This window comes from Oncorhynchus tshawytscha, linkage group LG06, assembly GCF_018296145.1.
Source record: "Oncorhynchus tshawytscha isolate Ot180627B linkage group LG06, Otsh_v2.0, whole genome shotgun sequence".
Lineage (NCBI taxonomy): Eukaryota > Metazoa > Chordata > Actinopteri > Salmoniformes > Salmonidae > Oncorhynchus > Oncorhynchus tshawytscha.
The window spans coordinates 9,795,584-9,808,943 of record NC_056434.1 but is presented as its reverse complement, the minus strand read 5'-3'; the positions used below and the strand labels follow the sequence as shown (position 1 = coordinate 9,808,943).

The 13,360-nt window shown below is 43.4% G+C and overlaps 1 protein-coding gene across 1 annotated transcript in view; it reads left to right on the top strand.

The window, feature by feature from the left end:
• Positions 1-13,310, top strand: part of LOC112237332 (receptor-type tyrosine-protein phosphatase S-like) — a 481,675-nt gene extending 468,365 nt beyond the window's left edge. Inside the window, 2 exon segments of the mRNA XM_042322948.1 lie at positions 11,522-11,657; positions 12,151-13,310. Coding sequence (XP_042178882.1) covers positions 11,522-11,657; positions 12,151-12,219 — 205 coding nt within the window. The 3' untranslated portion in view covers positions 12,220-13,310.
• The last annotated feature ends 50 nt before the right edge of the window (positions 13,311-13,360 follow it).

Below are 13,360 nucleotides of genomic sequence, written 5' to 3'. Positions count from 1 at the left end.
CTCTCTCTCTCTCTCTCTCTCTCTCTCTCTCTCTCTCTCTCTCTCTCTCTCTCTCTCTCTCTGGCCTGGTGATCTCTCCTCTTAGCTCATTCATAATTGATCACTCAGCCTCCTGGTATTTGTAAAGGGGAAGCCATTTGGTTCAACAGAAGAAGTCCACTTTGCATCCTTTTCCCTTTGCAAAGTCACCAAACACTATCCTGTTCCCAGATCTGTTTGTGCTGTATAGCCAACTCCTATGGTTGCATTAACAGATCTTAGACCAGGCTAACCAAACACCAGATCTACCTATATGGACATTGTTATGATGTCACAGACTTTCACCGCTATACTCCCGTTGGGAAAGTATGATATCACCACCAGACATTGAGTATAACCTTTAAGAACTCGGTCAGCTCGGTTAACGAATGTATTGCGTAATTGTTGAGATAGTTGCGGGCAAGTGTGTGGGCCAAATGTCCTCTCCCCTTCTGAAATTCAAAAGATGCAAAATCGAGAATTTGTCCAAATAATCAGTGAGGAAAAACCCAAGCAATGAATCTACTGCTGCTCATTATCTCACGCATCCTGTTGTATAATCACAGATCAACAGCACCATTTATGTTTACGTAGTCTGCCCACAAGAGATTAAGAGAGAAGGCTGTGTTTAAGGAAGCTGCAGTAAGGCAGAGTTGTTATTCTTTATCTCTAGACACACAGACAGACAGACAGACAGACAGACAGACAGACAGACAGACAGACAGACAGACAGACAGACAGACAGACAGACAGACAGACAGACAGACAGACAGACAGACAGACAGACAGACAGACAGACAGACAGACAGACAGACAGACAGACAGACAGACAGACAGAGACAGACAGACAGACAGACAGACAGACAGACAGACAGACAGACAGACAGACAGACAGATAGATAGATAGATAGATAGATAGATAGATAGATAGAGATAGATAGATAGATAGATAGACAGACAGACAGACAGACAGACAGACAGACAGACAGACAGACAGACAGACAGACAGACAGACAGAAACCTGAAAACACCATCCAACCTGGAACTGAGTGAGTAATGCTTAGTCTGAAACTATATTTTATCTCCAAAAGCCAAGAAGAAAAATACACAACATTACTTTATAAGGACTGAATTCTAACATAATTCTGCCAAGCTTGATACAGCTTCAACTAGCACTGACTTGTCAAGTGAGAGGTGTCAAAGCCCATTAGCCCAACAATGGCAGGAGAGTCACACAGTCTACCCCAACCAAATGGAGAGGCCTTAGAGGCTCCCTCCCGCTGTTCAGAGGTAATTAAAATACAGTACCCTTTGCATGTAAAGAATGATAAGGCAAGAAAAGATTACAAAATGAAGCTCCTTATGGAAAATCAAGAGACACTTTTTGCTGACTATTACAAAAATGGGAACATCAGCAACCTTATCTTCCACACAAACCATCCCCTGGCATGGCACAGTGCTATATTAGCACATTACCCCTTTGTTAAGAGAGGGGGGGTTAACAAGGGGTGGAAACTCAGAATACTTGACAACGAGGACTCTGAGTCAAGTAATATAAATATCTATAAGTCCGGAACAGTAATGGTACAGAGTAACCCCAAACAGTTTCAGCTGGACTTTCACCTAATCAAAGAATTAGCCCAGGAGGAGAAGCTCTCCCTTGATAAAGATACCCCCACCCCGAGCGGGTCAGACCAGACCTCTTCATTATGTAACCCCACAGACAAGCAACCCCCAGCGGAGAGTCAACCTCCCAGCACAGATTACCACTCCCTCATTGAAATGAAGGACAAATTCACCCAGCTGGAGATAAGGCAGGTGGAGCTGGAACAGCAGGTGATTACACTTCAGTCAGCACAGACCCAGACAACAGTCCAGCACAACAACAGCCCCTTAACCAGACCCGGAGAGCTGGAGGTGGACAGAGACATATCTGCACTTTGGACAGTGGTGAGACAAATACAACAGGAGAAAGAGGAGCAGAACAGAGCACTAGAGGAGAGTATCAGACTGCTGGTGGAGGAGAGGTTGAGGGGATGGAGGAGAGGGTGAGGGGGATGGAGGAGAAGTTGAGGGGGACGGCGTGTGACAGAGAACAACCCACTAGAGAAGTGGCCACCCCCACAGAGAAGCCAGCAGAACAGCCCACCTCAGCACCCAACAAAAGTCTCGACACCACAGCAGAACAGTCCACACCAGACCCTGACCATAGAGTCGACACCACAGCAGAACAGTCCACACCAGACCCTGACCATAGAGTCGACATCACAGCAGAACAGACAAATGAAGAACCCCAAGCCCAGAGGCTCTCACCCCCTCTGAGCACCCTCCCTGTCAGCCACCCTGATAGCCCTTCTGACAACCCCCCCACACCCACTGAGGACAAACACAAGACACAGATTGTACTACTTATGGACTCAAATGGGAAATATATAGAAGAAAAAAAACTTTTTCCCAAACACAGTGTGTCTAAACTCTGGTGTCCAAACACCCAGCGCGCCCTAGACCTTCTATCTGAGGCCAAACTAGGCTCACCCAGCCACATAATACACACAGGCACAAACGACCTGAGAGCACAGCAGGAAAGGGTGGCCACAGCACTGTAGGGAGTGATTGAAAAGGCTTCTTCTACTTTCCCCAACGCACAAGTGGTTATCTCCACCCTGCTACCACGAAAAGACTTCCACCCTGCCACAATACAGCGGATAAATGCAAGTATTTCCCGTGACTGTGCCTCAAAACCAAACGTTTTCCTGGCCCACCACTCCACCCTGGACTTGAACAGCCTCTATGACCAGGTCCACCTCTACAAGGCAGCAGTGCCCACCTTTGCCCGAACTCTAAAGGACATCGCTCTCAAACGTATCCCCAACACTTCACACAGGAGCAACAGATCAATAGACACCCCACCCAGACCAGCGAGACACCCTCCCAGATCTGCAGGACCCCCTGGACCTACACATAGAGGACCCACGCCAAGAGGAATTACATCCAGACCACAGTACACCCAGACACATCCACACCCCCACCCCAACCAATCAAAACCCCCCACGTCAACCATGCCCACACCCATTTAGGCCCCTCAGATCAGACCTATGCCACTCCTGCCCACCCCATGCACCCCACCCCCGCAAAGAGGGCCTCAACATGGAAGCCACACATACGCCCAGGTAGTGAGCGGGCAAACAGTCCCAACCCCCACTCTCACACTCGCCCAAGCCAATGGCATGTACCAGATGCTCAGCAGGCTCTGCTCACACTTACTGGCCTGAGGCCAAACCACAACCAACAACATTGGACACTCTATGGAACAAAAAGCCTTCACTATATTATCCTGGAATATCCAAGGCCTGAGGTCATCTGCCTTTGGCCTAAAGAGCAGAAACCCGGACTTCACCAAAGAAATCGGTAATACAGACATTGTCATCCTGCAAGAAACCTGGTATAGAGGAGACGGACCCACTGGTTGCCCTCTAGGTTACAGAGAGCTGGTAGTCCCATCCACCAAACTACCAGGTGTGAAACAGGGAAGGGACTCAGGGGGTATGCTAATTTGGTATAGAGCAGACCTAACTCACTCCATTAAATTAATCAAAACAGGAACATTCTACATTTGGCTAGAAATTCAAAAGGAAATGATCCTAACAGAGAAAAATGTCCTCCTGTGTGCTACCTATATCCCCCCACTAGAATCCCCATATTTTAATGAAGACAGCTTCTCCATCCTGGAGGGGGAAATCAATCATTTCCAGGCCCAGGGACATGTACTAGTCTGTGGCGACCTAAATGCCAGAACCGGACAAGAACCTGACACATATGCCCCCCTAGGCACAACTATGACAACATAACCAACAAAAATGGGTCACAACTCCTGCAGCTCTGTCGCACGCTGGGTATGTACATAGTCAACGGTAGGCTTCGAGGGGACTCCTATGGTAGGTACACCTATAGCTCATCTCTTGGCAGTAGTACTGTAGACTACTTTATCACTGACCTCAACCCAGAGTCTCTCAGAGCGTTCACAGTCAGCCCACTGACACCCCTATCAGACCACAGCAAAATCACAGTCTACTTAAACAGAGCAATACTCAATCATGAGGCATCAAAGCCAAAGGAACTGAGTAACATTAAGAAATGCTATAGATGGAAGGAATGCAGTTTGGAAACCTACCAAAAAACAATTAGGCAACAACAAATTCAATCCCTTTTAGACAATTTCCTGGGTAAAACGTTCCACTGTAATAGTGAAGGTGTAAACTTGGCAGTAGAAAATCTTAACAGTATATTTGACCTCTCAGCTTCCTTATCAAATCTAAAAATCTCAAAGAGAAAACCGAAGAAAATTAACAATAATGACAAATGGTTTGATGAAGAATGCAAAAATCTAAGAAAGAAATTGAGAAACCTGTCCAACCAAAAACATAGAGACCCGGAAAACCTGAGTCTACGCCTTCACTATGGTGAATCACTAAAACAATACAGAAATAACCTACGGAAAAAGAAGGAACATCATGTCAGAAATTAGCTCAATGCAATTGAAGAATCCATAGACTCTAACCACTTCTGGGAAAATTGGAAAAAACTAAACAAACAACAACACGAAGAATTATCTATCCAAAATGGAGATGTATGGGTAAACCACTTCTCCAATCTTTTTGGCTCTATAACAAAGAATAAAGAGCAAAAACATATACATGATCAAATACAGATCTTAGAATCAACTATTAAAGACTAGCAGAACCCACTGGATTCTCCAATTACATTGAATGAGTTACAGGACAAAATAAAAACCCTCCAACCCAAAAAGGCCTGTGGTGTTGATGGTATCCTCAATGAAATGATCAAATATACAGACAACAAATTCCAATTGGCTATACTAAAACTCTTTAACATCATACTTAGCTCTGGCATCTTCCCCAATATTTGGAACCAAGGACTGATCACCCCAATCCACAAAAGTGGAGACAAATTTGACCCCAATAACTACCGTGGAATATGTGTCAACAGTAACCTTGGGAAAATCCTCTGCATTATTATTAACAGCAGACTCGTACATTTCCTCAATGAAAACAATGTACTGAGCAAATGTCAAATTGGCTTTTTACCAAATTACCGTACAACAGACCATGTATTCACCCTGCACACCCTAATTGACAACCAAATAAACCAAAACAAAGTTAGTCTTCTCATGCTTTGTTGATTTCAAAAAAGCCTTCGACTCAATCTGGCATGAGGGTCTGCTATACAAACTGATGGAAAGTGGTGTTGGGGGTAAAAAATACGACATTATAAAATCCATGTACACAAACAACAAGTGTGCGGTTAAAATTGGCAAAAAACACACACATTTCTTCACACAGGGTCATGGGGTTAGACAGGGATGCAGCTTAAGCCCCACCCTCTTCAACATATATATCAACGAATTGGCGCGGGCACTAGAAAAGTCTACAGCACCCGGCCTCACCCTGCTAGAATCCGAAGTCAAATGTCTGCTGTTTGCTGATGATCTGGTGCTTCTGTCACCAACCAAGGAGGGTCTACAGCAGCACCTAGATCTTATGCACAGATTCTGTCAGACCTGGGCCCTGACAGTAAACCTCAGTAAGACCAAAATAATGGTGTTCCAAAAAAGGTCCAGTCACCAGGACCACAAATACAAATTCCATCCAGACACGGTTGCCCTAGAGCACACAAAAACTATACATACCTTGGCCTAAACATCAGCGCCACAGGTAACTTCCACAAAGCTGTGAACGATCTGAGAGACAAGGCAAGAAGGGCATTCTATGCCATCAAAAGAAACATAAATTTCAACATACCAATTAGGATTTGGCTAAAAATACTTGAATCAGTCATAGAGCCCATTGCCCTTTATGGTTGTGAGGTCTGGGGTCCGCTCACCAACCAAGACTTCACAAAATGGGACAAACACCAAATTGAGACTCTGCACGCAGAATTCTGCAAAATATCCTTCGTGTACAATGTAGAACACCAAATAATGCATGCAGAGCAGAATTAGGCCGATATCCACTAATTATCAAAATCCAGAAAAGAGCCGTTAAATTCTACAACCACCTAAAAGGAAGCGATTCACAAACCTTCCATAACAAAGCCATCACCTACAGAGAGATGAACCTGGAGAAGAGTCCCCTAAGCAAGCTGGTCCTGGGGCTCTGTTCACAAACACACCCTACAGAGCCCCAGGACAACAGCACAATTAGACCCAACCAAATCATGAGAAAACAAAAAGAGAATTACTTAACACATTGGAAAGAATTAACAAAAAAACAGAGCAAACTAGAATGCTATTTGGCCCTACACAGAGAGTACACAGCGGCAGAATACCTGACCACTGTGACTGACCCAAAATTAAGGAAAGCTTTGACTATGTACAGACTCAGTGAGCATAGCCTTGCTATTGAGAAAGGCCGCCGTAGGCAGACATGGCTCTCAAGAGAAGACAGGCTATGTGCTCACTGCCCACAAAATGAGGTGGAAACTGAGCTGCACTTCCTAACCTCCTGCCCAATGTATGACCATATTAGAGAGACATATTTCCCTCAGATACACAAAGAATTCGAAAACAAATCCAATTTTGAAAAACTCCCATATCTACTGGGTGAAATACCACAGTGTGCAATCACAGCAGCAAGATTTGTGACCTGTTGCCACAAGAAAAGGGCAACCAGTGAAGAACAAACACCATTGTAAATACAACCCATATTTATGCTTATTTATTTTATCTTGTGTCCTTTAACCATTTGTACATTGCTAAAACGCTGTATATATATATATATTATGACATTTGTATATATTCACTTTGTATGTTGTCTACCTCACTTGCTTTGGCAATGTTAACACCATGCCAATAAAGATAGAGATAGATAAGATAGATAAGATAGATAAGATAGATAAGATAGATAGATAGATAGATAGATCCCAGCAGCCTACTAGAAGATGCACAGCTAATGCGAGACCGGAGGAAGCATGTCTTTGAGACACTGTCTGCATCCAGTACCCTATATAGTGCACTACTTTTGACTAGGGCCCATATGTCTCTCTGATCAAAAATTGACACAGGGTGTCATTTGGGATGCAAGGGGTTATTGCAGTACTCAAACACCTCGGGAATTGTCTCTCTTCTGTCACAATGCATGTTGGGAAATTGGGAAGGAGTCAGGGATGCTCCCACCCTCCATTGATAGTTCTTGGAAAGCTCCGGAAGCCCAGTACTGAGAGCTGGGCTCTGCGTCTGTCTGTCTGTCTGTCTGTCTGTCTGTCTGTCTGTCTGTCTGTCTGTCTGTCTGTCTGTCTGTCTGTCTGTTCTCTCCTTTGTTCTCCTATTGTCCTCTCGTCATCCTTCTCTCCCTACTTTCCTAATCTTTGTGTATTTCAGTCTCTTTCCACCTACTCGCACCGTGTCATATCTAAAGATGGTCTCTCTCTCTCTCTCTCTCTCTCTCTCTCTCTCTCTCTCTCTCTCTCTCTCTCTCTCTCTCTCTCTCTCTCTCAGATTTAAAGTCTGTTTATTTCGATGGAGACGAGCTTATGTCAAAAGTTGAGCATTTTAGCTAACCCTAACTCTTTTTCTAACCTTAACCTAATTCTCCTAACCTGCTGTGTTAGTTCTCCTAACCTGCTACGAAAACATTTATTCTGAGAAAAGCTGTACCCCATCTAGTCCAAAACACCCTGTGACAAGCTGTGACCAGCTCCCAGGGAAGAGCTTTCACCACACTGCAGGGGAGGATAGGATTGGTGTGGATGGGGTTAGAGGGATGGAGGGATATAGCATTTCACACATGAACAACAGTTGTTGAGAGGACTGAATGGGGACAGACTTTGTGGTGACACAAGAAGGCGAGGAAGCACGGACTCTATAGGGATGCTCAACTCTTTGTCCTTAGTTCAATTTTTTTTTTTTTTGGGGGGGTTATCATTGGTGACCTTTCAACTCCAGTCCACTCCCGACTTTTGCAACCACTGTCTTCTCCTCTTCTATCTCCAGTAAGAAACTGTCATGGGGTGGGTAGGATGAAAATACATATCTGCTGTCATATCAATTATTGTTCCATTGGTGAAGAGGAAGTCATTTCACACCAAAGCAGCTTACAGAGACAGCCCTCAAGAATTTCAGGATCAAACTTAAGACTCACCCTATTTCTGGGGACTGTTACAGGGAAAGGTTTGCAATGGGGACTTAATGGGGTGGTGTGTGTGTGTGTGTGTGTGTGTGTGCGCGTTCATGTGGGTTCGAGATTGTGTACGTTCATGCGCGTGTGTGTTCATTTTGTGTTGTGTCGGTGTGTGGGCAGGCATCAAAGTCAATTGTGTACATGCATCACATCAATATTACCTTTGACATGATCAGCTTAGAGTCAGGTGTTAAACCGTGTAGCGACGGCACATGATGACTGGTATCCAGGGACAGGAGAAATAACAACCTTTTTTTCAAATCAAATCAAAATCAAATTTTATTTGTCACATACACATGGTTAGCAGATGTTAATGCGAGTGTAGCGAAATGCTTGTGCTTCTAGTTCCGACAATGCAGTAATAACGAACAAGTAATCTAACTAACAATTCCAAAAAAACTACTGTCTTATACACAGTGTAAGGGGATAAAGAATATGTACATAAGGATATATGAATGAGTGATGGTACAGAGCAGCATAGGCAAGATACAGTAGATGATATCGAGTACAGTATATACATATGAGATGAGTATGTAAACCAAGTGGCATAGTTAAAGTGGCTAGTGATACATGTATTACATAAGGATGCAGTCGATGATATAGAGTACAGTGTCTACGTATGCATATGAGATGAATAATGTAGGGTAAGTAACATTATATAAGGTAGCATTGTTTAAAGTGGCTAGTGATATATTTACATCATTTCCCATCAATTCCCATGATTAAAGTGGCTGGAGTAGAGTCAGTGTCATTGACAGTGTGTTGGCAGACCTCACTACCCTCTGGAGAGCCTTACGGTTGAGGGCGGTGCAGTTGCCATACCAGGCGGTGATACAGCCCGCCATGTCAACCTTGATGACTGGTATCTAAGGACAAGAGAAATAACAACCTTGATGACTGGTATCCAGGGACAGGAGAAATAACAACCTTGATGACTGGTATCTAGGGACAGGAGAAATAACAACCTTGATGACTGGTATCTGAGAACAGGAGAAATAACAACCTTGATGACTGGTATCTGAGAACAGGAGAAATAACAACCTTGATGACTGGTATCTAGGGACAGGAGAAATAACAACCTTGATGACTGGTATCTAGGGACAAGAGAAATAACAACCTTGATGACTGGTATCTGAGGAGAGGAGAAATAACAACCTTGATGACTGGTATGTAGGGACAAGAGAAATAACAACCTTGATGACTGGTATCCAGGGACAGGAGAAATAACAACCTTGATGACTGGTATCTAGGGACAGGAGAAATAACAACCTTGATGACTGGTATCTGAGAACAGGAGAAATAACAACCTTGATGACTGGTATCCAGGGACAAGAGAAATAACAACCTTGATGACTGGTATCTAAGGACAAGAGAAATAACAACCTTGATGACTGGTATCCAGGGACAGGAGAAATAACAACCTTGATGACTGGTATCTAGGGACAGGAGAAATAACAACCTTGATGACTGGTATCTGAGAACAGGAGAAATAACAACCTTGATGACTGGTATCCAGGGACAAGAGAAGTAACAACCTTGATGACTGGTATCTAGGGACAGGAGAAATAACAACCTTGATGACTGGTATCTAGGGACAGGAGAAATAACAACCTTGATGACTGGTATCTGAGAACAGGAGAAATAACAACCTTGATGACTGGTATCTGAGAACAGGAGAAATAACAACCTTGATGACTGGTATCTAGGGACAGGAGAAATAACAACCTTGATGACTGGTATCTAGGGACAAGAGAAATAACAACCTTGATGACTGGTATCTGAGGAGAGGAGAAATAACAACCTTGATGACTGGTATCTAGGGACAAGAGAAATAACAACCTTGATGACTGGTATCCAGGGACAGGAGAAATAACAACCTTGATGACTGGTATCTAGGGACAGGAGAAATAACAACCTTGATGACTGGTATCTGAGAACAGGAGAAATAACAACCTTGATGACTGGTATCCAGGGACAAGAGAAATAACAACCTTGATGACTGGTATCTAAGGACAAGAGAAATAACAACCTTGATGACTGGTATCCAGGGACAGGAGAAATAACAACCTTGATGACTGGTATCTAGGGACAGGAGAAATAACAACCTTGATGACTGGTATCTGAGAACAGGAGAAATAACAACCTTGATGACTGGTATCTAGGGACAGGAGAAATAACAACCTTGATGACTGGTATCTAGGGACAGGAGAAATAACAACCTTGATGACTGGTATCTAGGGACAGGAGAAATAACAACCTTGATGACTGGTATCTGAGAACAGGAGAAATAACAACCTTGATGACTGGTATCTGAGAACAGGAGAAATAACAACCTTGATGACTGGTATCTGAGGACAGGAGAAATAACAACCTTGATGACTGGTATCTGAGGACAAGAGAAATAACAACCTTGATGACTGGTATCTGAGAACAGGAGAAATAACAACCTTGATGACTGGTATCTGAGGACAAGAGAAATAACAACCTTGATGACTGGTATCTGAGAACAGGAGAAATAACAACCTTGATGACTGGTATCTAGGGACAGGAGAAATAACAACCTTGATGACTGGTATCTGAGAACAGGAGAAATAACAACCTTGATGAATGGTATCTGAGGACAAGAGAAATAACAACCTTGATGACTGGTATCTGAGAACAGGAGAAATAACAACCTTGATGAATGGTATCTAGGGACAGGAGAAATAACAACCTTGATGACTGGTATCTAGGGACAGGAGAAATAACAACCTTGATGAATGGTATCTGAGGACAAGAGAAATAACAACCTTGATGAATGGTATCTAGGGACAGGAGAAATAACAACCTTGATGACTGGTATCTGAGAACAGGAGAAATAACAACCTTGATGAATGGTATCTAGGGACAGGAGAAATAACAACCTTGATGACTGGTATCTAGGGACAGGAGAAATAACAACCTTGATGAATGGTATCTGAGGACAAGAGAAATAACAACCTTGATGAATGGTATCTAGGGACAGGAGAAATAACAACCTTGATGACTGGTATCTGAGAACAGGAGAAATAACAAACTTGATGACTGGTATCTAAGGAGAGGAGAAATAACAACTTTCAAAATGGACGCCTGATAGAGCTGTTTGCATGATTGTTGGACTTCATCTGTTATACTGATGATAATAATCATCATAATAATAATTTGGTGGGTGCTTATATTGGTTACATTTCACACATGAACAAGTGTGTATTAATATGCATGTGTGAATTGGACATTTTTCAATATCCCAGCATATCCCCTGAGATTGGTGTGTCTGTATGTGTTTCCAGTGCGGGGGTTGGCCGGACCGGTGTCTTCACCACACTCAGCATCGTGCTGGAGAGGATGCGCTATGAAGGCGTGGTAGACATCTTTCAGACGGTCAAGATGCTGCGGACACAGAGGCCGGCCATGGTCCAGACAGAGGTGAGGGGTCACTCCGAACCCACAGGTTCTCATGGATATTGTAGTTTTTTTGTTGAACATGTAGTTTTGCCATGGGTGCTAAGAATATGCATCAGCATTGTGTTAGCATTGATACTGGCTGTAAGTCTTAGAGCTGCTGCTGAGTTTGGCTTGTAGTATTATATTGAATATTATAAATTGGGTGGTTCGAACCGTGAATGCTGATTAGCTGACAGACGTGGTATGTCAGACCGTATACTGCAGTTATGACAAAACATTTCTTTATACTGCTTTAATTACATTGGTATCCAGTTTCTAATAGCAATAAGGCACCTCTGGGGTTTGTGGTATCTGGCCAATATACCACGGCTAAGGGCTGTATCTAAGAACAGCCCTTAGCCGTGGTATATTTACCATATACCACAACCCCTCATGCCTTATTGTTTAAGTGAAGTATCTCCTGTTCGCTGCTGAACAAAATTAATGTTGAATGTTGTTTATTTTGTCTATGCAGGATGAATATCAGTTTTGCTACCAGGCGGGTCTGGAGTACCTAGGAAGCTTTGATCACTATGCAACGTAAAAATCCATCTCGTCCCCCGAATCCTATGTCCCCCTCAACAGTCTCCTGAGCCATAGAAATGAAAACAACAGCAGCCAGAAAACAAAATTCAACCAACAGAATAGCAAACGAATTGTAGATTATTATTATTATTTTTTTAAGTCAACAAGAGTGCAATTCCAATTGGACCCAATGGACTTTGATGTCGGCGAGGAAACCGTAAATGACTCCATCAGCAGAACTAATTGACGCCCTCACTCTGAAGAAAGGAACCAAAAGTGGTGGCTCAAGCTGTGGGGTGGGAATAATTAAAGTGTTGGACTGCTAACCTTACCTCAAGTGTTCAGATGTGGAGGTGGACATTGTAAACATTTCGTGGATATCTATTAAAAATTAACTACGTTACAAACAATACAACAGTGAATGAAGGAAAAAACCAACTGGGCGAACGTGACTGAGGTATAAAAAAAAGAAAAGGGATTGGTAAAAACTGAGAAAATGGTGGAGTGGATGTAGCTTTAAATGGGGAAGCGCCGTTTTTACCATGTAAGGACAGAGGTTCACAGTTCCTAGTTGTTTATAAACACTTCTGATGGAAAACTGTGGTTGCCTGTGTACACAGATGATTGTCCCCAAAATGTCAGACACCTCTGATGAGACAAACACACTGAGTTAACGGTAAGGTACTGGCAAAAGAAGTCGACCTCCATTCGGGACCCCCTACCACACTCATCCTTCTCTCTAAGCAAGATAACTCCTACTGCCCATAGTTCTGTTACAACCTTAGAAGCTCAACTCCCAACATGTCCATCATCTCGTACAAAGGGCAGCCCTATATCCCTTCAACTCTTTGGGCTAAGAGGAGCTTCTGCAGTACAGAATATCCCGGGGGAAAGTGATGACGGTGTCATATAGTGTCTGCCAGCGGTGGATAATGCCGATTCAATCAACTTACCGTTTCAGTTTCTCCATCACTTGACGTGTGGAGCTTCTTGAGGACAAACCCCAACATGTTTATACAGTAACCACTGACATAGCTCTCTTAGCCTCAGTCACCATGGAAACTGGGTGAAAAGAGACCACTCTTGCAAGACCAGATGAATGACAATGAAGTCCCTTGACTTTTTACTGTCACTCTTCGTTCAGGACTAGTTTTTACTGG